The 22,673-nt window shown below is 44.0% G+C and overlaps 2 protein-coding genes across 7 annotated transcripts in view; one reads left to right on the forward strand and one right to left on the reverse strand.

The window, feature by feature from the left end:
• PISD (phosphatidylserine decarboxylase) overlaps positions 1 to 16,812 on the forward strand; it is a 32,153-nt gene extending 15,341 nt beyond the window's left edge. Inside the window, exons 1-7 of one of the 5 annotated variants that reach the window (XM_075013014.1) lie at positions 3,552 to 4,232; positions 6,251 to 6,416; positions 8,682 to 8,918; positions 9,484 to 9,622; positions 11,320 to 11,466; positions 13,204 to 13,364; positions 13,670 to 16,812. In XM_075013014.1, the coding sequence (XP_074869115.1) occupies positions 4,042 to 4,232; positions 6,251 to 6,416; positions 8,682 to 8,918; positions 9,484 to 9,622; positions 11,320 to 11,466; positions 13,204 to 13,364; positions 13,670 to 13,894 (1,266 nt within the window). In that variant the 5' untranslated portion in view covers positions 3,552 to 4,041 and the 3' untranslated portion in view covers positions 13,895 to 16,812. Of the gene's footprint in view, positions 1 to 3,551; positions 4,233 to 6,250; positions 6,417 to 8,681; positions 8,919 to 9,483; positions 9,623 to 11,319; positions 11,467 to 13,203; positions 13,365 to 13,669 lie in introns of those variants that run through there. The other 4 variants (XM_075013017.1, XM_075013016.1, XM_075013015.1 and 1 more) reach the window with 4 other exon arrangements.
• A 151-nt stretch (positions 16,813 to 16,963) lies between these two features.
• SFI1 (SFI1 centrin binding protein) overlaps positions 16,964 to 22,673 on the reverse strand; it is a 43,312-nt gene continuing 37,602 nt past the window's right edge. For both annotated transcript variants that reach the window (XM_075013008.1, XM_075013009.1), the window contains 5 exons: positions 22,197 to 22,479; positions 21,333 to 21,483; positions 18,808 to 18,931; positions 17,738 to 17,849; positions 16,964 to 17,284 (listed from right to left, as the gene is read on the reverse strand). In XM_075013008.1, coding sequence (XP_074869109.1) covers positions 17,168 to 17,284; positions 17,738 to 17,849; positions 18,808 to 18,931; positions 21,333 to 21,483; positions 22,197 to 22,479 — 787 coding nt within the window. In that variant the 3' untranslated portion in view covers positions 16,964 to 17,167. The remainder of the gene's footprint in view (positions 17,285 to 17,737; positions 17,850 to 18,807; positions 18,932 to 21,332; positions 21,484 to 22,196; positions 22,480 to 22,673) is intronic.

Consider the following 22,673-nt stretch of genomic DNA (forward strand, 5'->3'; position numbering starts at 1 on the left):
ACTAATACCTGTCACTAAGAGGATATTTCTTCTGTGTTAGTGTGATGTATGTATTGGGATGCCCCTGCCTTTGCTGCTTGGCACTTTCTTGTGTTCCAGTTTTATGGCATATGCTTTCCCATGCAGCTTTAGCCATCTGTGTGTGTTAAGCTAAACTGTTTATTTTAGATGGCAGTACTGTGAGCAATGAGGAAAGTGGGGAGGGAGAGGCTTCTAGCATCCAGACTAGATGAGACTAAGCCCAGCCTGGTCTCCTTGTGTTGTTCAGTTTAACTTAAAGTTGTGTGTTTGATTCCTGTAAATCCCTAGGCTTAGTGTTTTGCGAGTTCTAAGGGAAGGGCTTGGAGAAATAATGAGAAGACAAGTAATTAAATGGGGTCACTGGATTTGATGCTTATACAAACTGACAGAACAGAGTGGAGTTGCATAGCTGAGAGATTAGCTACTGTTAGATAATTCTCCCTGGGGGTTTATGTAATGCGGATGGCCATTATTTCGTTTATTCACTTAAATTAAATTCTGGATGACTTCAACGATGTGGGAGTGGTTTGGGGCTGACATCTGAGACCCTCCATAGAGAAGAGTTAAGCTCTGAGGTCCATCACTGATGTTAGCAAGAGAGCAATTCTGAGACTGGAGGAGAAGTCCAGGTATAAATCTGTCACATTCATCCCTCAGCAAAAGGAAGCGGATTCAGTGATTGCCCAGTTTCAGTCGGGCCAGTTTTTTCTTTCGCCCTTATTCAGAACGCTTGGGCTGAGAGGGTAGGGTTGGCATAGTTCAGGATCCAGTCATTTCTCCTTTCTTCCTTTGCAAGCATCTTTAAATTCTGGAAAAAAAGAAAAGAAAAAAAAAGAGAGGAATCCTGAGGCACCTTATAGGCTAACAGATTTATTGGAGCATAAGCTTTGGTGGGCAAAGACCCACTTTATCAGATGCATGATAAAGTGGGTCTTTGCCCACCAAAGCTTATGCTCCAATAAATCTGTTAGTCTATAAGATGCCACAGGAGTTCTTGTTTTTGCGGATACAGACTAACATGGGTACCCCTCTGATACTTGTCACCCTGCAAGGCTTTAAATTTTAAGCAGCCAAAGCTTCTATTGTATCCTTAAGCCCTTCTGTACAGTAACTGCTGACATGGCAACTTGCCATGTATGTTTGTATGTCGGTATTTAAGCAGGTCTCAGCCAAAAGGAGGGGCAAGCTCTTATCCATGGGTAATAGTCAGGTATTTGCATCTTGGTGAGGGTAATGGGGTCAGTAGAACGGAACACAAGAGAATTGTAAAGCTTCTTATTTAGAGGAGGTGAGTTTTGTGTAGATATAGAGAAGTATGGCTTATATTGCACTGAAATCCATCCCTTTTCCCAGAAACTTCACCTAGGAAGTTGTCTGTCATGCCATGGTGTTTGCTTGTGGGTATGGGAATCCCTCACCACATTTTCCCTTTCCATCCACTTTCTGTGAATTTACAATAGTATCAACATTAAACAATGGAATTGTAAGTGTCCTTTTGCTTCTGAGGCACAACTCATTGTTCACTTACCTCCATTCTTTTGTAAAATCATGAGGCCATAAATCCCTTGCCTTCTTGAACTAGGACGTTGTAAGTTCTTTGAAAGGAAAGAGCTGTTGGGGCTGTTTCCATTGAAATATACTGTGCTGAAATGTATATATATTTACCTCAACTATTTTTGAAGGGAAAGTAGCATGAATGGTGATGCAGGTAAAATCACTGTTTTCTCTGGGTTTTCCTTCATATATGACAAATATGAAGTGCGGGTGGTGTCCTTTGGAGAACAAGGGTAGCATCACAACAAAGAGGAAACCCTATGCAAGCTCCTTGTCTGTAGGAGTCCCTGCATGTCTGGAATGCAAGGAGAAGGAGAAACAGTTTGTTAAATAGCACTGGCTCATCTTCCAGCATGACCAGAGCTGGTTTTTTGTTTTTTTTTTTCCTTGCTGCATGTTCTGGAACTTTCATGCTTGCTGAGCATTTCTTGTACTCTTAGGGGTGAAAATGAGGCCCACCTTGGTTTAAATGTTTTTAAAAGCACACTGTTGTTTAAAATCATATTTCTGTTGAAAATGTGCATCTGTTGTTATTTCTAGTAACTCCAAATATTCCTGTTAGTGACAGAGAAGAAAGGTTTCTGCTATTTTTCCAGTTTTTTTTCTTTGACTATATACAAGGAAAGTGTCAAAATTCACAATATCCCCTGTTTATATGGGTATTTCACATAGCAAAAGGAGAGGGAGAAGCACTGTGAAACACAAGACAACATGATTATAAAACCACAAAACTGAGAGAGGAACGCAGGAGGGGAAAAGGGATAGGTTTAGTGCCTGGAATACTTTTAACTCCTTTAGAACTACTACAGCTTCAGTTTACTTGTATCACTTTAATATACAATTACAAAAATCAGTCTATCTCTGAATCTTGTAACAGACTTGTGATAAAGAATTGATTTCTATTAAGATTCTATTAAATGAATTTCCTCCTGAAAGGTTTTCAGGCTGGCACTAAATGTGTGTCAGAATGTTGCCCTCCCCCTGCCACAATCTCTCCATTTTCTCCCCTTACCCTTCCATGCAATATGTAACCTTCTGGCCAACCTTGGATTAATGTAGCAAAGTCCTTAATGTGTCACTGCACATCACTTGTGGCACTACAGGTTCAACCTGTTAAATCCAGTACTCGCTCATTCAGCAACATCCATGGTTTGGCATGAACACAGATGTTACAGGACCAGAAAGGGCTGGGGCTGGGGCCAGAGCACTGGCCAGCAGCCTGACCCAGGCCAGAGCTGGAGCCCCGACTGGCCCTGCTGCATCATGGGGGAGGGGAGAGCGAGCACCCATCAGAGCACAGGGCAGGGGCCTGAACCCCTGCTAGAGCCTCTGCTAAGCCCCCACAGGAGGAGAAGCCAGCAGGCTCCGGTGCCCTCCTGGGCCCCCAGAGTAATTGCCCTCTTGGCTGCCCCTCCCCCATCAGTGGACTTGGCAATTTGGAAGAGAACTTCTCACCCTGTTAATAGTTCGAAAGTTGTGCTGGACGGGCAAAATGGGGCAGGCAGCCTTCCAGACTGCAAAACCTTCTTGCCTTCATGGTACTGGCAGTTTGGCTTCTGAGTTTTGATGCATGTAACAATTGCTCAGGTATCATATAGAGCATCTATTGAACATCTGCAGCACCTGTTTCTCTAGCTGATGCTGGAGCTTGTTTCTTTCATACTAAGTACGTAAGGGAACGTTCTTTCCCTTTTTCTGTCTTTGCCTGTTCCCTTCCTGGACAGTATGGGATGCAGAGGATGTTCCTGATATAGGTGGTGGTCTATAACTGAGCTTCATGAGATAGGAAAGATATTCCCTCCCTTTCCTCTGTTCCCTAGCTGTACACTGTGAGAAGGAAGGGAAAGGTTTTCTGTCAGAGGAAATGCCTGCATACACATCTGGTCATTCAGTAGCCTGGAACTGATCTAGCTGCAGTTACTGCAGTGCAGAATTGAAGCTATGAGTTATCTCCCTCCTCCTCTTCTCCACCATCCCTCCTCCTCCTCCCAGCCTCGCATTCAGGCTGGCTCTAGGGATAACTGTGCAAGGCCAGCTGGCTGCAGATCTGATAACCGTGCATTAGTTCCTAGCAGCCTGAGACTGCAGGGTGTTCTGTCTGGGAGCTGGGCTTCGATGGCAGCCTTGGCTAGAGAGGAGCAGGGGCGGCTTGTAGGCAGAGGTTGCTTTTGTCTCACACAAAGCTGCTTTTGCAGAGGGATGCTGAAGTGTGATACAATGCCTATTTGTTTGCAATAGCTGAGACCCTCGTAGCCAAGTTGCAAGTGGGAAAGAGACAGAGAGGGAAGCCGGAGACAAACCAGTGGGGGAATTGGGAGCTGTGACGTCGTGTCTTCCCTCCAGTGCTGAAGCGAGCAAGGGAAAGGGAGGCAAAGGAAAAAAAAGAGACTGAGACTTACGACCAACCGCCATCCTGATGATGTGTCAGTCAAACACCCTGCAGGGACCAGATCTGCACACAGGGAAATGGTGAGATGCTGTAAAGCTTTATCTAACTCTCCTCCCTCTTGCTACAATCTCCGCAAAGTTAAAATTCATGTCCGAAGGCTACGGTCAGGGAACAACGGCAGCTGTGCCGGGGAGCAGCACACACAGCTGGAGAGTCCAGGCCCAGGTGGCTCTGCTCGGGACACACCAAATAGGAGAGGCCGTTTCAGGTACTGTTCAGTGTTTTCTGCTTTGCAGGATGGCGACCAAAGGAAGAGATGAGGAAGGGAGGGCAGATGGGCAGGAGTGCCGGCCATCTGCAAAGCCTTTGTTTGACCTAATTACTGTAAATCTCCTTTTGCTCTAAATTGGTAAGGGAGGAGTTGCTGTTGTACAACAAGAGAAATGAGAAGGTTTACTTTCTCTTCCGGCCTTCCTCCTGATCAGGGCAAGAGTAGATAATCTAGAGGGAGGAATTCCTGTAAAGCCAGGCCAAGGCAGTGGGAAGCAAGGGGGTTTTAGAGCAAGGTGCCAGGATGCAGCTCTGCAGGGATTGGTTCATGGTTGTCTGCAGTGAAGGGAGGGAGAAGCAGATGGGAGGGAAGAGCAGTACCTTGTCCTCGGAAACACTTGGAGAGACTTCTCTCCTATAGGGTCGTGGGTCCTGGCAGATGAGTATGAAAGTGAGGAGGAGCTGCAGGTGAGTTTTCTCTTATGCCTGCGCTGTGTGCTGGTCTAGCCTCATGCTGTCAAGGCCTGCTGTAGCACTGCTGAGACAGTACTTCAGCCACTGAGGTTTTCTTGTACTCCAGCACACTGCCATTCTCTGGATTTAAGGAAGTAACATGAGCCTACAGAGTAACTCAGTGAGCCGAAGGTACCATTTTCAGCCCGTGGTGACAGCTGCTGTTGCCCAAGTGATGTTTTAATTTTTGACCCAAGCCCTGAAAATGTCAAGTTGTCTCTTTCTTGTCTCCCAGCTCCTCTCTCTTTCTTGAAGAGAACTGTAGCTCTTCAAATCTCTTCATCCTGCAGGAGACAGGAGAAGTGCTTTTCAAAATAACTTGTATGAGCCTCCCCCTTCCAGGCAGTATGCACATGTAGTCATGCTCAGCACCCTGTGTCACCTCCGAAGATGCAGGGTGAAGCATTGTTCCCCAGCAGTTAGCATGATGCCAAACAGACCTGAATGTGTTGTTGTGAATCAGGTGGATATAACCTAATTATATGATCCAGGAGGTTCTGAGAATGAGGCTACCCCGGGGAGACAAAAAGAGAAGAAAGGAATTAGGAGAGTTTGCCCAGGGAAGACTCAAACAGGCCATGAACTGCAGAAATGAGGTGTCTCATTGAGAGCAGGAATGGGATGTGGAGGTTTTCCATGCTGAGTCACTGGTTCATTTCTGGCCTAGGCTAGTAATAGACAAGTCATAGGCTGATAGCTGTCTTATGTTAGGTTATGCGAAATAAGTTTTTTTCTCAATTCAGGAACCTACTCCCTCACCTAAACACAGTTGTTTAAGAGCCAAAAGTTTGAATCAACCACAGATACTCACTAATCTGCTGAACTAGGGACGTAGATGGGAGTAAGGGAATGTCGAAGTGAGGCACTTCTTTTCAAGCTGCCCGCATCTACGCTGTCAATTTCTAATTCTAAGTCTGCACTTTGAAATTTGCTGGGGAGGCACTGAATATGCACGTTAGCACCTCATTAGCTTGCTTCGAATTGCCTCATTACCATGCCACCTCAGATAGGAAGGGGCAAGTATAGAAGCAGTCTAAGTACTTTACAGTGCTGATCACTTTTAACTCTTGGAGAGCTGGAGAGGGTACTGGCAAAGTAGCTTCTTATTCTTTTGGTCTTTGGAAGACATTCCTGGGTTTTCCTCTTGTTGATGTTCCATGACACGTTGTAGCATTAGCTGGGTGGCCCAGTTGCAGCCTTATTTTACCTGTATCTCAGACTTTGTCTAATGCAAAACGTTTGCTTTTAATTAATTTTCTGGCAGGCATGAGTGATAGAAGTTGTCCTGTATCAATGAGCTCCAGGTTCTGAGCAGCTCGTTAATTTTCAGGGTGAACTGGTCCTGTATTTTGGGAAAGCAGCAAGTTTGAACCAAAGTCAGGGAGCAGGGAGTTGCAGAATCATTGTGTAAATAAACCTGACAAGTATTGAACAAACTCTGCCAGCAACTGGTGCCTCTGGGGCTGAGTTGGCTGACCCTCTTGTGTGTATGTGATCCTACAGGTTGCAATTTCCCCAGCTGGCCCTGAGGCGGAGGTTGGGCCAGCTGAGCTGTATGTCTAGGCCTGCTCTGAAAATCCGTTCTTGGCCTCTGACTATTCTCTATTATCTTCTGCCTTTCGGTGCTCTTAAACCCTTGACCAGAGTGGGATGGAGGCCTATGAGCAGGGTAAGTGTTGTGAGCAGGTCTCTACAGTACTTTGTAACAACCCTGTGGACAAATGTTCTATTATAACAGAGAGCTGCTGACTGCAGGGGGGCAAGGATGATGGTAGAGCTGGAGACAGCACAGTGCTGATCACTGACATCAAAGCAGAACTGCAGTTTGTCTTCCTTTCCCCCACGAGTTCGTTTTTTTCTTCTTTGCAGTGAAGCTTTAAGGATTGTATTCTTCCCCTTTCAGAGACATGATGGGTTTTCAGTAGCATAGAATTTGTGTATGGTCCCCGAACAACCAAATTCCCAACAAGGGGAATCAATGGAAGCAGTTGGATTTCATTCCAACAGTAACATTCCTAAATACCAGAGCCAGGACTAAGGCAGACGAAACCTCTTCCATATCCCTTTTCGTGGTCACATTTATAAGGGCTTTGATGAAATTTTTGTGTGAGAATGGTTGGCTATTCAATTCCTTCATAGGTGGCTAGAATCCTGACTGCCCAGATGATGTGCTAATTCTGGCAACCCTGACTCAAACAATGAAATTTAGGAAGTTGTAGTACATGGACCTGCACACATCTGATCAGAATGGGCAAACATCTAAACATTGTTCCTGCAAACTTATACAAATGTCCCTGTTCTTGAAATGATGTCATTTTGACAGCTATGCATTAAACAGAGACGATCTCCTTGAAATCCCATCACTTGCCAGAGTGAAGCACATATTTTCAGGCAATGCACCTGTCCCCGAGTTGTCTTGCCAATTTTTTTGGTTTTGTAATCACATTTTCCTATCATTTTATAAAAAGAATCTCTTAACTGTAGGAAAACCACACAATTAGGTGAAACTGACTCTGTGCAAATGTGCAAAGTTAAACACAGGAAAACAATAGGGCAATATTTCTCTCTAATTGTTGTCATGGTAAAAGTGTTACCTGGAGCAAAAGTTAGTTTAACAAGTTTCGGCGTGACGTAAGATTTAGGTGGCAATGCCTCTGTCTCTTTGTTTCTCACATGGTTCAAATTACGTGTAAGCATCATCTGGAAAACAGTCAAAACTAAAAATACTGGACTGATCTGAGTGAAGGAGGGTTAAGTGGAATATCCTCCATTGGCAGATGAAATAAACTTTCTTAATAGGACAAGCTAAAGAACAAGCTACCAGGAGAAGTCAGTTCATATTTATTGCTACACCCTGCAGGTCCTAACATTGAAGGATACCCATATAGTGAGGAATAGATATTACCTCTTTCTCTAAGGAAAACAGTAAGATCCGCTTTGCTCACAGAGTTGGAATTAGCCAGTCACCATATTTTGCAAACTTACTAGAGGTTTGCAGAAAACTGCTTCCTGTGTACAACTTGATATAGAGGGTTTCCTCTATGTCTTTGTCATTACAACTTGCTTTTGTGAGCTGTGTGGCTGATACCAAATACCACAAACAGGTAAGCTTTTTGGAACTGCCAAACAAAAAGATGTAATGTATATAGTTTATTTCTCCTTATGGTCGTAATCTAGATTGGTAAAAGCACAGGGTAACTGTGTTCATACCAGAGGAGTTGTATTGCTTTAATTACACCAGTAGAGTTAAAAGCAGTGCACCTTTTACGTATAGACAAGGCTCTTCATAATTCCAGAAGTATATTGGCTTGGGAGACATATTGCACTAGGCACTGAAATGTGTGTGTTTTGTTTGGGTTCACAAAAATAAATATATTGGTAACCTGTCACTGCCTCCAGTTGATGCTGTACTAGAATGTCCCAAATGCACTGCTTCTCTGTGAGCCTCCTGGGAGTAGTTTCCAGTAACTTGCATATGACGCTTCAGCCTACAAGGGGAAGAGGTGCATTGTAGCCACTCTCCACTGTGCCTGGCTGGCATGGGTTCTGTGTTTCAGTTGGAATAAGGGGTCTGTGTTTTTATTGTTTGCCTTACAGCAACAAAACAGGACTTATACTGGCAAAATGGATTTTTTTATCTCTCTCAAAAAAAAGTGAAACATTCAAGCTAATTGACCATACTTTTCACCATAAGCATTTACATTCAGTTCTATCTGGTCCCTTCCCATCCCTACACATCAGCATGGGGGCAGGGAGGGTAAGGTTCTGGTCCTGATTTAAGTCTTCAGGGTAAATTCATCCATGACGTAACTCCACTGAAGTGAAGCAAGTCACATGGGGAATTAAATGGACTCTTCTGTTTTGGGGGTGAAGGGCAGAAGAGCTGACAGCCGTGCAAAGAATAGAAATAGCACGATGAATTCCTTTCTCCTAGGTTTCTTTGTACAAATCAGTGCCAACACGACTGCTTTCACGAGCCTGGGGTCGTTTGAATCAGGTCGAGCTACCCACCTGGCTCCGGAAGCCTGTGTACAGTCTGTACATCTGGACATTTGGAGTGAACATGAAGGAAGCAGCTGTTGAAGATCTTCACCACTATAGAAACCTCAGCGAGTTCTTCCGCAGGAAGCTGAAGCCCCAGTCTCGGCCAGTCTGCTGCTATCACAGTGTGGTGAGGAGGCGGGCAGTAGGGGTTTGCAATGTTTATTTTGCTCCAGAAGAGTTATACATTGATGTAGGAGTGTCCCATACCTCACCTGGTAATGTATGATTGCCAAAACTCAGACTTTCTGGCTGGGCTCCGGGGAGTTGTGGGTCTGTCACTCACCTCTTTTCTGTCTGGATTTTTGCTCTTGGTTAGACCCATAGCCAGTCTGTCTTGTGTGGTGACAGATGATGGCTCTAGCAGAACTACTTGTTGTAGACAGAGGACTGGAGCAGGCGCACTCATTGAAAGAAAATCCTGTAAGTCCCTTTAGTGGTATTGTCAGCATTGGTATTCACTTTGAACAGATGATGGTCTGACTGGATCTTGTTTATGGTCCTTCCTCTTTACCTTTCTTGTTTGTGAAAATCTCGAAGTTCCCATACAAAGACATACTAGGCTTACCCCTCTGTGGGCAGCGAGAGGTATATAAAGGGGAAGAGATGTGGTATTTGGGAATTGAAATCAGTGGACTTGTATTTCTCATGGCTGAGTGACAGATTCACTGCATTTCTTTATTTGTTCCCTGTAGATTAGTCCTTCAGATGGAAAGATTCTGAACTTTGGACAAGTGAAGAACTGTGAAGTAGAGCAGGTGAAAGGTGTCACATATTCCCTGGAGTCGTTCCTGGGGCCACGCACCAGCACAGAGGACATGCAGTTCAGCCAAAGTAAGCTGCCCCCTTGCCTGTTTCTCTGTCATGTCACTGGTTCCAGTAATTGCAGGGAAGGGGTGAATCATAGCTGTATGCTCTCAAACCTTTGTCAGCTGCATAGGTAACTCTGCTTCATTATGGCTCAAACTGAAGAATAACGTATAGGGTGTAATATTCCATGTTGGATTCCTCTGTCTCCTTAATAGCCTGTCCTCCTCTTGCAGCTTCAGCCTCCCAATCAGCCCTTTTTTCTGCATTTTACCTTTTCAGTTTCTCCACATGCGGAATTATACTGAGTGGATTATGGTAACTTTAAGCTCTGTAATCATAATGAGGCAGCTCTTGCTGGGAGGCTGAAACATGCCCAGATGTTTGGCTAGCAAAGACTGCAGGTGCAGGCACTAGATTAGACGGAATGTATGCAGCAGCATCACTGTGTAGAGATTGATACCTGTTCTCATGCCTAGAGAGGCTCCTTTCAGGTCATTGCTGAGGCACTGTGAGGAATCTGGTGTTGTCGCTACCCGTGCCATGCCAGTTCTGTGCAGAGAAAGCTTCAAGGCCCTTGGTCCAGACATTTTGTTAAATCTGTGGATGGGCAATCTGCCACAGAAAGACATCCTTTTTGAAAGCTACAGTATTGTTTTTGTGATGTCTGCAAATGCAACAAAAGAATTTTGTAAGCTGGGACTTTACTCTGAATTTGGTCAGCATCTCAGTAGTTCCAAAATATCTTTTAAGATGCATTCTTTGTGTTCTGTGAGACTTCCCCTCCAGCCCCTTCTGTTTTGTCGAGAGAAGCTGAGGCTCTGTAAAATTCTTTGGATTCTTCTCAGCTTGGACAATAATTAAGTTGATCTAGATAATTCAAGTCTAGTTATGTGTATTAAAGGGACACAAGCTTTGTAAAATGCTTATTCATGGTCTTGATGCACTACCTTTCAAAGCTTCCTATTGCCACAATGGGCCTTTGAAGAGGGACATGCAGTCAGCTTGAACTGTCCCCAAAGTAGTAGGAAGCAGGCAAAGGAAGAAATGACAAGGCAAATACCTCCCATTGCGTGCTCTGTGTTCCCCTCTCTGATCCAAATATCAGCCTCCAGTTTACATGAAATCTTAGCAGTTAAGGAACCCTGTCAACTCAGCTTGGTGTAAAATGTGTATTTTTGTAAAATTAAATTTACGTCATTTGCCAGAAGCCTTCTCCTACAGCATTTACCACCGAAACACTGACAAGTCTGATTTTAGTGTCCAACCTGAGAGAAGTGGAAAAGTAAACTGAGAAAGAAAATTGGATTTCTGTAATTCTTCCTGTTTTAATAATCTCGTTTAACAGCATGTGTAAAATTGGTTTGTAGTTGCAAAAATGTGGTCTGAGAGCATGCTCAGTGTTGAAGACATTCAAGGAATTAATTCCAAGGCTGCCTCATCATCTTACCATATACCCTGAAAAGGAGCTGCTTAGTCTCAACAAGTGTGTTCGCTGAGGGTGATTACATTTGGAATTCTGTAGCTGATTCATCATGCAAGTTCCTTTTTCAGTGAATGCCCTCAGAGTCACTGTGTGGGTTGTATTCAGTACTCAGCTATTAACACTGGCTTTCTGAGTATCTTAGTAGCATGTTTCCCACTGGCTACTTGTCATACAAAATGGTTTCACAGATTCTTTTAATTGTTCTTAACCCCTTTTTTCTTCTGCTCTTCCCCTGCAGACTCATCCTCCGACTCATTCCAGAACCAGCCGGTCACAAAGGAGGGGAACGAGCTCTATCACTGTGTCATCTACCTGGCACCTGGGGACTACCACTGCTTCCATTCGCCCACTGACTGGAGAGTGTTGCACAGACGCCACTTCCCAGGTAGATCCTCCTTCCACAAATAAGGAGGAACAGCGGGTGTAAAAGCAGGGGGATTCCTGTGAGAGATGCCTCAGGCAGAACACTTGAACTAAGATGTGCTAAAGAATCAGAGCATAGCAGTTTGTCTTAAAAAGCACATTGAGGATCAAGTCTTCCACAAAATCCAGAATGCTGTGCTAATGAATTTCAGGGCTGAGCAGCCTGCCAATTTAATTCAGATAATCAATGTTGAAGATGAATAACTTGGTTTCTCAGACTGAATTATTTCAACCAAACACAGAGGTAGGGAGAGCTAAATCTGTTTCCAGCAGACTTTACTGAAATGGTGTTCAGAGCTTTAAGAATGTCTGTCAGCATCTTGAGTGGGACCAAAGTAAACTCCTGGTCACTGGTAAAGGAAAGGATGCCCTAGAGGGGCATCTGATTGTTGTGGCTAAAGCTGCACATCAGAGATTCAGTGAGTGACAATAATTACAGTCACTGGATTGAAACTGGGGTTATGGAGTTCAGCCCTCTCCTTTGCACAGCCATGCTCCATAGTCCAGCAGATGGATATTCATTTCTTTAATTACCTAGGAACAAAGAGAGGAGTTGGACTTGGTTTCAGATGCTATGTGTGAGAGAGAGAGACAAGACCTGGCGAAAAAGTTGATCTGCCAAGCTTCAGCCTGAAGCTAAGGTTTGTGGCTGAGTAAACCCTTTAAGCCAGTGGTTTCTTAGCGAAGTGCTGCCAGGAGATCCACTGTAATAGACCAATGTGCATAGGGGCACAGGCTCTAATAAAACACTCCAATGTAGTGTGTGCTCCCCTACATTGTGTGACAGGGTGGAACCCTTTAAGGTTCCTGTTGTGGTTCATTTTCTTCTGGGATCTTAGATCCATTTATTTATCATTCATGTTCACATCTGGCTGTCCGGAGTGACTCAGATAGGCAGTGGTCCAGAACCACTTCTTCACACATTGCAAAGGACATTTGAGGGTGTTGGCTGGGGTCCTTTTTTTTTCCCTGTCGCTTTGGTGAGGTAGTCCAATGAGCTCATTCCTCAGATACAAAGACCTTGTCTGTGTCCTTAGACTTTACAGGTAGAGTCATTCTCTGTAGTCAGCTCCTGTAGGAGTGCTCAGTAATCCAGGCTCAGAATAAGGCTTATTCTGTTCTGTTATCAGTAGGTAGCAGGGTTCCTCCTCCTTGCTTGTTTTGGTGGTAGCAGTGTTTAAGGCATGTAATGGTGATGGCATTAAAGTAAAATTCCGTGGTCTGAGACAAGGGCAAAGAATCCTTTGCAGGGTGGGGTGGGCGGGCGTTAATATGTCCTAGTTCCTGGCATTAGTATTTTCCCTTTATTTAGCTCCCTTTTGTAGGGGGATGTAGCAAGACCTTGGACGTGCAGGATGATAGAGTAGGCCTATAAGCTAAAGAAAAATTCAGTTTTGTCTACTCTCCACTTAGATCTATAGTGCAGCTGGAAGCCTGGGTTACAAAGCACAGTCCCAGCTGCAGTGCAGCCATACACTTAGTAGCGGTTCGTTTTTTGGTTCTAGCATACTGCAATAGAACCTCTGCATCTTCTGATCCTTTGTAATTCTTGGCAATACTTAGTATTTGTCTCACTTCTTAGAAATGGGCTTTAATCTGGCCTTTCTTCATTGGTCTCCAAATTATTTTGTTTTAAATCTATCAAAATACTGCTGCAAGAACAAAGAAAACTTCAGCTTGCTCTTCCTGTTTACTGCAGGCTCCCTGATGTCTGTGAATCCTGGTGTTGCCCGGTGGATTAAGGAACTTTTCTGCCATAACGAGCGGGTTGTACTTACTGGTGACTGGAAACATGGCTTTTTCTCCCTGACAGCGGTAGGAGCCACAAATGTTGGTTCTATCCGCATCTACTTTGACCGGGTGAGTAAGACTTCACCATCTGCATCCTGCCTTTGCGTCTCACTTGGTTATTGAGTCATTAATTGAATTATTGAGTTAACTAATGCCATAGCTGGTTAATTATTTGATTTCCTAATAACTAATAGTAAGCTAAAGTTAAAAATCAGAAGATTTCTACAAAGTATTACTCTATTGGTACTATTTTTTCATTAATGTGGTCTTGGACAAGGATTTGAAGGGGGGTGTCTGCTGTATAGATCATTTTTTTCCATCTTGTATTTAACATGTTACGATATGAAACTCTTATGTTCCTTTCTCTCATGCAGGATTTGCACACAAACAGCCCCAGTTACTCCAAAGGCTCTTACAATGACTTCAGCTTCATAAACAACAACAACAAGGAGGGCATTCCCATGAGGAAAGGAGAACATTTAGGGGAGTTTAACCTGGGCTCGACCATTGTACTAATCTTTGAGGCACCTAAGGACTTCATCTTTCACCTCAAACCTGGACAGAAAATCCGCTTTGGAGAGGCCCTGGGCTCCCTGTAGAAACTACCAGATGATTTTATACCCTCTCTCCCAAAGGAACTCAGACATCCAAGGAAAATGTTTCACTCATGGAAAATATCACTCAGCAGGATCTGGGTGAAGAAAATATTAGACAAGACTGGTGTGTAAAACTGGGGTAGGAGTATTTGCCCTTTATCACATACCCATGCTGAGAGCAGTAAAATAATCAGATGATCCATATACATATCAAAGTACAGATGCCTTTAAGAATGTTGACCAGGGTGGTGTCTATCCCACCCTGTGCCTGCAGTCTTTCACACACTCCCCTTCAATGTGTTGCAAACTTGTTAACATTCATACAGAGCTAGTAGGACCCTACTGGGCCTGTCTGTGCTCTGAAGCTGCCCTGGGGAGGGGTGAAGGCAGAGAGATTAGCTACCTTTATAAGGACATTGATAGGTTGATCAGAACCCAAGGTTTTGGTCCTGTAAAATGTTGTTTCAAAGTTGCAGTCCCCAAAGGTGTCTAATGCAAATGTGACAGCAAGTATGGAAGCCAGAAAGTCAATTGCCTAGTGTACTTTCATTGTCCAACCTACATGAAATGCACAAATGTGAACTAATAGCATCAGTAGTGATGCCAATAAATCCAATTCACATTGTTTGATAATATACCGATAACAGGTATGGAAACTCATTTTTAAATGCCTTTAACCTGCTATTGTCTCTTCAATGCACTGTATTTTAAACCTGAGAACACTGTGTCTACATTCCATGTGGTTGAACTTGTCTTCTTTTTGGGGAAAAAAAGGTGTATTTTTTTAGCTTGCAGCAGTCAGACCCTTGCATATTCTTTCGCTGATCCATAGTTTTACTTTTGCCATTCTGGGCCTTAAGGACTTTTTGTGTATATGAGTGGTAATTACTCTCCTCAGTCACCCAAAAACTACTGAGAGATTAAGCTTGTGATCTAAGTGACAGGTGGTTAACGGATCTGCTGGGTTTCTGTTAATACAGTACTCCCCTTCAGTGGGGATGCAGCCAAAGTATGTTTCCCTTTCTGCTGTACATGTGCTGCTGTTTGTGTTGTCATAACCTGCAGGGCCTGTCACGGAGTTCTTGTGGGGATTTCTCCATGTACAAAATAATTTGAAATACATCAGGGCCTTTCTTTAGTGCACAGAGTGAAATGCCATGGGCACTGACTGTGTATTAAAAACCTATATGGACCTTTCAGGCAATCCAGAGTTGCACCAATATGCACTAACTTGCTTTCCTACACCCTTCTGTGGACTTGCAAATGTTTAGCTTCCAAAAACAAAAACCATCCAACTTCCATTTTCTTTTGCACTCATAGCTGGTGGAGAGAAGCTGCAGCTGAGCACTGTGCTCTGAAGTTTTATCCTGCAGGAACTTCAGTCTCTGTAAATTCATTCCAAGAAGGGTTAGAATGGAAATAGCAACAACCCCTTTTGCTAGTATATGGAACATGACACTAAGAATAAGGAGTTTTAAGCTTCACCTTACCAATAATGGAATTGACAGCAACAGGTGCCAAAAAGGTTGAGAGCAACTCACTTGTACTGCAATGTATTGCTTGTTCTTACTGAATAAATTCTATTTTGAGTCAAGGAAGTCTGTTGCTTGTAATTGAATAAGATACCCTGAGCTTGAAGAAATGTACTAGGTTCTTATCAAGCCTGGCCCTCCCTTAGTCCTGAAGGATTATGTACTCTTTCTATGCTTGTACACAGTCAGAGGAGCTGGTGTTTTCTCTAGCAATCTACCTGTGGTTCCAAAGGGATTTTCTACTTTTAGAATGGATTAAAATTGACTGTGCTGTATGCCTTTGATCCATAAGAGTCTCCCTCCCTTGGGTGTGCTAGGAAAAACAGAATGCAGCTTTGAAAGTGGGTGCAATTGTCCAAGCCCTATGTGCCTGTCAGCGGAGAAGAAAAGAAATGCTCAGTGTCTGGTACTATAGCTTGCCAGACGCCCAGTGTAGATCTTGACTATTGCATGTGTGCTTCTGCACCACACCTACTTTCTTATCCCTTAGTTGAGGAAAGTTCAGAGCTTGTGTATTAATGTATCACAATGGTCTTGGTTCAGCCAGGCAATCTTTTTAAAACACAAGATGACAGAGACATCAGCCCACCTAGTTAAAATTGAATAATTAACCTTATTTCAGGTGCCCGAAGGTATGCAAACAACAAACCTGCTGCTCGGGGGGGGGGGGGGTGTCAGAAGATGGAAGACAATCTCCTCTACTACCACCTTTTGACTTAAGTATGGCTAGAACTTCAAGTTTTAATTTCCTCACTATTCAACCTTTATCGTATCTGAGGACCCCAGTTCATCTCACAGAAGATAAAAGAAGTTGCTACTGTTCACCTGAACATGAATCTGTCAGACCTATTATTCTACACCAGGTCAGTTCTTCTGGGAGGGGCTTAGCACTGCAGAAATGTAGCTGACTAGCAAGACTGCCTTTCCCACACGAGGTAAAAACCAGGGTACCAGAACTCTAGTGGTCATGCTGAGAATTCCTCCTGCAAGGAGACTTCCTTTCATCTGGAACACTGGCCCAGTATTCTTGTATGTCACAGTGTTACCTCTAATTTCTTCCACCCTTGAGCAGAATGAATTTTGTTAGGTGCACTGATATACAATATATTACCTTCATTTTGGTGCACAAAATTTGTGTGTGTGGATAAGATTGAGGCAGAAGCTTTGGGTGCAGCATTTAGGGAGGAGCTCAGGCTTAGCAGGACACCAAGGAAGGGCCCTTTCCCCCAGTCACAGCAGGAGCCAGTAGGAAGGGTGACCTCCACCCCATCAGCTTCAGGGCTTGGGGAAGGATTTCTCTGCCCCTGCCCAGGGCTTAAAGGGAAGAAGCTGTGTGGTCACACAACTCAGAGAACTTGGCTCATGCTGTGTGACTTACAAAAGCATAAGTCAGCATTGTTTCGCTTTAAACTATTTGAGTACCTCTGCTAATTAAGTATTCATAAAGCCCATCACTGTAGCATAAGGATTGATGAGTGGAGCTTTGAGCTGCATAGTAGTGTCCTGCTTCTCATCACAAGTATAGTAAATGAGTGAGACATCTGCAGTATTAGTTTATAAGACAGAAAAGGAACATCTCCCATGTGCATGCAGCTGGAGGAGATGCACATTTAACTGCTGAGGAGGTTTGGCTTACTTCCCTTCACAAAGGCCACGATAATTACCATTAGGCCTCTGTCCTGTCCTCTCTGAAACCAAAAGCACGTAAATACTACCACTGAGCATGAACCAGGATTCAGCTGTTTTAGACTTGATACATATCCAAAGCAGCACGAATGTCCTGCACACGGGTGATGTAGCTCTGCAGACGCTGTCTCTCTCCTCGCAGCATTTTTGTGAGTGTGCTGATCTGCATTCCCAACTGCAAGAGAAAATGAAAGGAACAGGCATGGGCTGAATTGTTAGTGAAGTCCTGAAGAATTCACTCTGGCAAGTAGTGTCTAAGAGTTCTGAGGTGTTTGGCTGAAAAGTTTTCCAACTACCCCACTATCAAGTTACAGGACTGGGTTACTCCTTCGGCAGCATTGTTGTGGTTGTGAGAAATAGGTGAATAGTTTAACTTTGTTCACTGGCCCCAGTGGCAGCTACTTTTGGTTGTGGTGCCTTGTTTTTCACTGGCCTCTTTGCTTGGAACAATTTTTTTTTACCCACCCTGCTGTTCCTGCTCTCCTACAACTGCCTCCTTGTGCCTTCAGCCTTTGTTTTACAAATCACTCAAATCAGTCTAAAGCCTGTTACCCTGTGGTACCCTGTTTCATAATTTTTACTCTGTAACCTAGTGGGACTTGCCTTCACCCACTACTTGTCCACATACCTGATCCAGCTCTTCCTGAACTTGCTGCACAGCATCTTGCTCCATTTCCCCTGGGCTCGCTGTGCTCAGTTCTAGCCATTTGCGCAGAATACGTGCCTGCCGCCAACATGACCTGAGGAAACACATTAAAGGGTTCCTGATCTGAATGGGATCACAGAAAGCTAGGACGGGATGCTGAAGACACATTATGCACTTCACTCATTCATGCCAATATTAGTATATGCCCAGGCTGGTCATTCCCAGCACTAGGTGCAAACACTGATGGGAAGGAGTTGAGTGTCATCTGTATTTACAGTGCTTCTAGCAGTACATGTGCAATACGTAACATGAGTGCCTCGCTGCCAGTTGGGAGGTATAGGTACTGAAAGAGGAAACCCAAGCCACAGCATATTACTTAAAAGTTGGTAAGAACCAACTTGAAGTTTCAAGAACATTCTGAACATTTGGCACCATCAGACCCAGGAAAAACTGGCCTTACCCCTGCCATCTAAAGGACTCATTGTCCAGTCTTTGGGTGTTAGCAGCAAAATGGTGAGAAAAGGCCTCCGGAAACCACACGGAAAGGTTGGGCCTTCCTCTCCTACTTTTGGTCCACTGTTATTTCTTTCCACAGCAATGGGTTCCCCCTTAATGTCCTGTTTTTACTCTGAAATATAACTAACAGGGAACTGCAGGGTTACAGGCTTTTGTCTAACTACTCCCATCAATGTTTTTCCAATTGACTGGGATCTGACAGCCAAGTTGGAGTCTTTTCTCCTCATCAATTCAGAGTGTGAAGGCTACATTCTGACTCAGTTATACCAATTCCATTGCACTGAATTCAGATTATACCCTCAGTGATACCTGTATGGGTACATTTCCTTCAGTGGTTGTCACAGGTAAAATGAAACAGACAAATCCCTCCACATTTTATTGCAGTGCAGGTCTGATAGGAGTAAACAAAAACCCATAACTATTACTCTCAGGTCAGCAGATGTGACTGAACAGGCTTAGAGGATAGATCTACTGAGGAAGGAACTGTTCCTTCTCAGAACTGCATGCTGCTGATTAAAGGAAATTGCACTATATACTCAAGCTCTTGCTTGCTGTCACAGTAGTGCTGCATTTGCTGTCGGATGTGTTGGAGCTCTGCTTCCAGCTGTTTCTGCAGCTCTGTTCCCTCCATGGAATAGCCTTGCCTGCTCTTACTTTCAACTGAAACCAAAAACAGAGCACAAATATTATGATGCTGTTGAGATACTCTCTATTTCCTGCTGCCCGCTCTCCGGGAAACAGACTGGCTTATAGACAAATAAGTAACACTCTGTCCTGCCACTGGGTCTTCTCATTGCTACAATGTGATGTGTTGCCTCTGTTGTAATAACTGGAACCTATCAGACTTACCGCACTGGTGAGCCTAATTGTGAAAAGCAAGTAAAAGTTTATAAACTGATCCAATTGCCTTTAACACGTATTGATAGGAAAAAGATGATGAAACTCCAATGTGGCCTATTATATAAAACTAGCAGGTTTACCTAGTATTGCTCAGGTCCTTAAGGTGGGGGGAATGTGAGGAGGTGTGGACAAATAAAAGGAAAATGTACATGCTTTATTTAAATGATTGTTTTGCAGAAAGTGTTACTTTTATGATTTTTATGCTTAAAGGGAGTGTTAAAATTTGTTCATGTAATTTTTAATAGGCATTCCATCACGTGCATTTTTTTCATCCCTATAAACTTATAGTTGTCTATGCTAATTTAACAAAAGACGGCTACAGCCAATTTAGTAGCCAATAACATTTTTTCCTAGTTTTCAAACCCTAAGCATTGATTTAGTTGTGTCAAAATATAGCACTACTCCAAATTTCTCCATTTTATCTTTTTTTCTGTAAGGTTTATTGAAAAGCAGTTGTATTTCAGGTTCATCCTATTTTTCTGGCTCATCTTGGTTCAATCTCTTTCAACATTGGCTCACATGTCAGTTTTCAGGATTGTTCTTGATTCTGTCTCTTTTCTGTCTCTGATTGGTTTTATGATTAACAATCCCATTCAAGGCACATCCCATTTTCCTGGCACAGCCAAACCCTGGTATGGCTTTAAGTTATGAAAAGAGGGTATTGTGTGCCAAATTTGGTGGTCCTAGCTCTTATTGTTTAGTGGTTCTTGATGTAGCAGACAAACTCTCTAAGATATATATTAGATGCCTTATAAGAGTCAGTAAAAGTTAAAACAGATTGAATTAGCTGAAACAAAGAGACCTTTTGCAATAAGGACTATGCTAATATCATGTCTGGTTAGCAATCAAGTGTGGGACTGGAATTCAACCAGACCAAAACTGTTGTGTGGGAAGTTAGGCCTAACTGGTGAGCAGAACAAGAAGATGGACTAGTTTGCCATTACTCAAAAGACTAAGCCATGATGGAGATGGCTGAACTGAAGGGTACAAGCTTCATACCATGGCTCCCATCCAGATTGTCTACCGGACATCAGCGTCCTTCAGGACGCTATTGGGTCTCATCTGTCCTGATACCGAGATATCCATACTAAAGTGTCCGAGAGGAACACAGATGACATCACCACCTCCACTAGCTTTGGCCAACTCTCAAATAGCATATGAGGTATAAAACTTTGATTTCTACTTTCACCTATTTTCTCATGTACCATTTTCCTCCCCACCTGATTTCTTCAGTTTTCTTTTGCATCTTTCTACTAAGAGCCTGGCTTAGCCTGCCCAGACTGCCACTTTCCAACTGTGCTATGAGCCTGTGACCAGAGAGGCACATAAAAGCAAAGACCAATGCTGGTGCAAGTTTGCTAAGCCTTGGAGTGGGTTACCATGTGCTCGGCCTGTGTTTCTCCAGTAGCCAGGCTGTAAGTGCAGATCAATACTAGAGACAGAAGCATCATTTTCTCTTTCCTGTTCTTTGCTCCCCTTTTTGTGTATACCTCTGTTTTGTTTGCAAGGAAACAGGATCAGACTTGAAAGGTCCACACCTTCAACTCATTTTTCTCTGTTCCCCCAAGGAGGACAAGTTATCACCATCTTTAAATGCCAGCTAAAAGATGGTCCAAAGTGGGGGTGGGCAGAATCCTTACAAAAACATTACAGCCAAAGGGAAAGAACAAAGGATTGTTAAAACAAGGCTTCTTATATCACATATATTTCAAATGCTTTAAGTGCTGACTTTTTTCTACATCTTTAGCAAAAGGTTACAAAAGATCTTTAATGGTGAGTTTGGCCCGTTACTGTCCAAGCGGAGGTCTCTGCATTCAAAACACTGAGCCTAGTTTAGTTGTTCTGTGTGCATCGTGAGAGTCAAGAAAACATCTCACACTCTGACCCTATTTATATCATCAAAACTGACACACCACCTCTAGCAGATTGGCTCTTCACCTGCCACTGGCACATGCCCCATAAGAGGTTAAAGGAGCATGGGCCAAGGTTTCCAACATACAGTCTCCTAACAGTTGATACTAATTACGGTTGAGTTGACTCACAAACCCACTCAGTGAGCAGACAGCTTTGCCTCTTCCCCAGTCCAATCTTACACATACTGGAAGAGGCTCACTGCTGCCAGTTTGGGGTGGGCTGCTGTAGTTTATCCCTGAGAACATACCTCCAGTTTTTGGTTTGCTCTCTTTTCCTGCTATGTCTTTGGGCAACAGCAGATGGGCCTGTGAATCTGGCTGCATCCTCTCCTCCCCAGTGGCCTGTTGAGGGTCTTGGAGAAAAGCTTCTAGGCGATCCTTCAGGAACTGACCCTCATTCTAGAAAAGCAAGTACAATAAGGAAACACAAATGCAGCCATCTCCCCTCTCCAACTGGATCCACATGAATGGGGCCACAGAGGGCAAACAGGACTCTGCACATGCCCTAACATACCAAGCCCTCCTTCCAAAGAGGGAGATACCTGCAGTCAGCCTGGCTCCCATCCCTTCTGGAAGGGTAAAGTCCTCTCCTCTGCCAGGGAGCAGAGGAATCTAAATGCAGTCCAAATGTTTGCAGTATTCCATTCCCCCTCCCCCATCCCTTGGTTTGCTCAAGAAACCTGCAGACACAGGAGTAGCTACTGAATTCAGTGAGTCTGAACTAGATGTCATCTAGCTGGAACTGCTCGGAACCCTTGGAGAGAGCGGCACTCTCGGATGTCAGCAGCTGGTAATGACATCTTGCTGAGAAGGGGCTAGGAGCAGGAAAGACAAAGTCTAGTGCAGTTCCACATACACGAATTGGCCAAAAAGCAAATTGTTGTTTCAGACTGTCACTGTAGTGACTGTGGCAAGTGGAGGAGAAAAGACTGATGTGCATTTGGAGCCTATCTGCCTTGTTACCTTGCTCTAGTAAAAAGCAGAACCTGGTGCTAGAAGAGGCACAGGCCAGCTCAGGCAGGTAGTGGGGGAGCCCTGGAAGAAAGCTTGACAGTAAGGCATTATCAGTCAGCTCCAGTGGTTTGGTATTCCAGTTAGTTCTGGAAACTCACCTGTTCTGACTGACATCTCAACCGTGACATGAAGGAGGAGGGAGGCAACAGCACTGGCTTTGGACCTGGGTTAGCAGGATGGAATGAGCCAGGCGTCCAAGGTGGTACATGGGGTAAAGGGGTAGACCCCGTCGGGGGGCTTGAGAAGTAACTAGTGCTATCCAGCTGGAACAGCTGATTACAGCTACTTTGTTCTGTTTGAGTTGAGGCAAATACAGCCCCAGTATGAGCAGTATGTTTGTTCACGGATATTTGTGGCAAAGGCACCTCTGGTCCTTCCAGTCTAAAAGGAAAGAGAGAAGGGTTTGTAACTTTCCAGACAGCCCCATATTCTCCTTTATATTCAATCCAGAACACCCAGAAGGGGGACACACAATTATGACCATTCACGCTAGTGGAGGCTATTCCACTGCGAAGAGTCAGCCTTGTAAACCACCTGAAATTACTGGATCTGTTGCTTAGCAACACTGCCTTCAA

Source organism: Carettochelys insculpta, chromosome 18 (assembly GCF_033958435.1).
Source record: "Carettochelys insculpta isolate YL-2023 chromosome 18, ASM3395843v1, whole genome shotgun sequence".
Taxonomy (NCBI): domain Eukaryota; kingdom Metazoa; phylum Chordata; order Testudines; family Carettochelyidae; genus Carettochelys; species Carettochelys insculpta.